General features: G+C 35.1%; 1 protein-coding gene across 1 annotated transcript in view; it reads right to left on the reverse strand.

The window, feature by feature from the left end:
* PPID (peptidylprolyl isomerase D) overlaps window positions 1–1329 on the reverse strand; it is a 15788-nt gene that overhangs the window by 7501 nt on the left and 6958 nt on the right. Inside the window, exons 5-7 of the mRNA XM_023516023.1 lie at window positions 1181–1317; window positions 255–377; window positions 4–110 (exon numbers count right to left, since the gene is read on the reverse strand). Coding sequence (XP_023371791.1) covers window positions 4–110; window positions 255–377; window positions 1181–1317 — 367 coding nt within the window. The remainder of the gene's footprint in view (window positions 1–3; window positions 111–254; window positions 378–1180; window positions 1318–1329) is intronic.

Consider the following 1329-nt stretch of genomic DNA (forward strand, 5'->3'; position numbering starts at 1 on the left):
TACCTTAAAACTTTTGCATATTTTTTAATGGCCATCTCCCAGTTCTGGGCTTTGAAAAGATTATTTCCAATGTTTTTTAAGTCTTCTGTTATTAATAAAATTTTAGCTACCTGTATAAAAAATATAAATGTTAGATTTTAATAATGTGCTTTAATGCTAGATCTATCATATGACAGATTAACACAGAGCTCAAACTTTTAGTACCAAATATTTTTATTACAGTAATTAAACTTCAACTAATCTGAAGTACTCACATCCTTTAAATCGATATCCGCATCCTCAGGGAAATCTGGATGACTGTCGCCAGAGCCATCTTTGGGGAATATTCCCCAATCATCCCCTTCCTTCAATTCTCCACATTCTGCAATAATGCACAACTGTAAAAATAATCCTTAATTGTAGAAGTGTACTGCCATATTAGTGAGAGATTTAAAAACTGCCTACATTTAAAAGCTATACAGCTGGAAGTCATGTACAATACTGTCCAATTCAGATTTACATTAGGAGGCTCATCTCTCTGCTACAATTGTAATGCCCTTTGGAGACATACCACCTAATATATCACTATTTGTGTTTAAGTACTTTATTCCTACTCAGGAGCTCAGCAAACACAAAGTTAGCTGGCAATTCTATCATTCTGTGTAACGGTTTATTACTACTCCCTTTACACGATGAGTGACAGCCTACCTCCACAGGCAACTGAGTTTCCAATTGCCACTCACAACCCCATCACTTATGTCAGCTAGTATTACAGCCACTCTGATTCAAGGACAATTGAGATTACTGAAGAATGAAGACACAGATCCAGAAAAATAACAAGATCAAGGCCAAACTTGTATTAATGGCACAACCCAGACAAGATTTTAGGTTTACTGTCCTCTTTCTACTATAAATACTGACTCAAAAATATGGCAGGTCTAGGACAACTTAATATATCAAAGATCACCAACTTGGAAACTGAAATAAGAATTAAAATCACTTTATTTAAAACTATCCTAGTCATCTTTCCCATTGTAGAAAAGAGTTAAAAAGAAAAGGCTGCAGATCCAGGCTCCCACACCAAAAATCATTTTAACATTTTTTTTCCAATTCTTCTAGCACATATCGCCTAATGCTTTACCTACATTTCTTTAAGATAGCAACTAAGAAAGTAAGTGTTTTTCACTAACTTTTCACTTACTTTGGCAGGTTTTTCACCTTGTACTTCTACGTTTTCCAGTATCCTTGCCACACCTAGTCCTTTAATTAGTTGGCCAAACACCACATGTTTCCCATCCAAATGAGGAGTTGGAACTGTTGTGATAAAGAACTGAGAACCATTTGTATTTC

This window comes from Otolemur garnettii, unplaced genomic scaffold (genome assembly GCF_000181295.1).
Source record: "Otolemur garnettii isolate 467f Iridium unplaced genomic scaffold, OtoGar3 scaffold00085, whole genome shotgun sequence".
Classification (NCBI taxonomy): domain Eukaryota; kingdom Metazoa; phylum Chordata; class Mammalia; order Primates; family Galagidae; genus Otolemur; species Otolemur garnettii.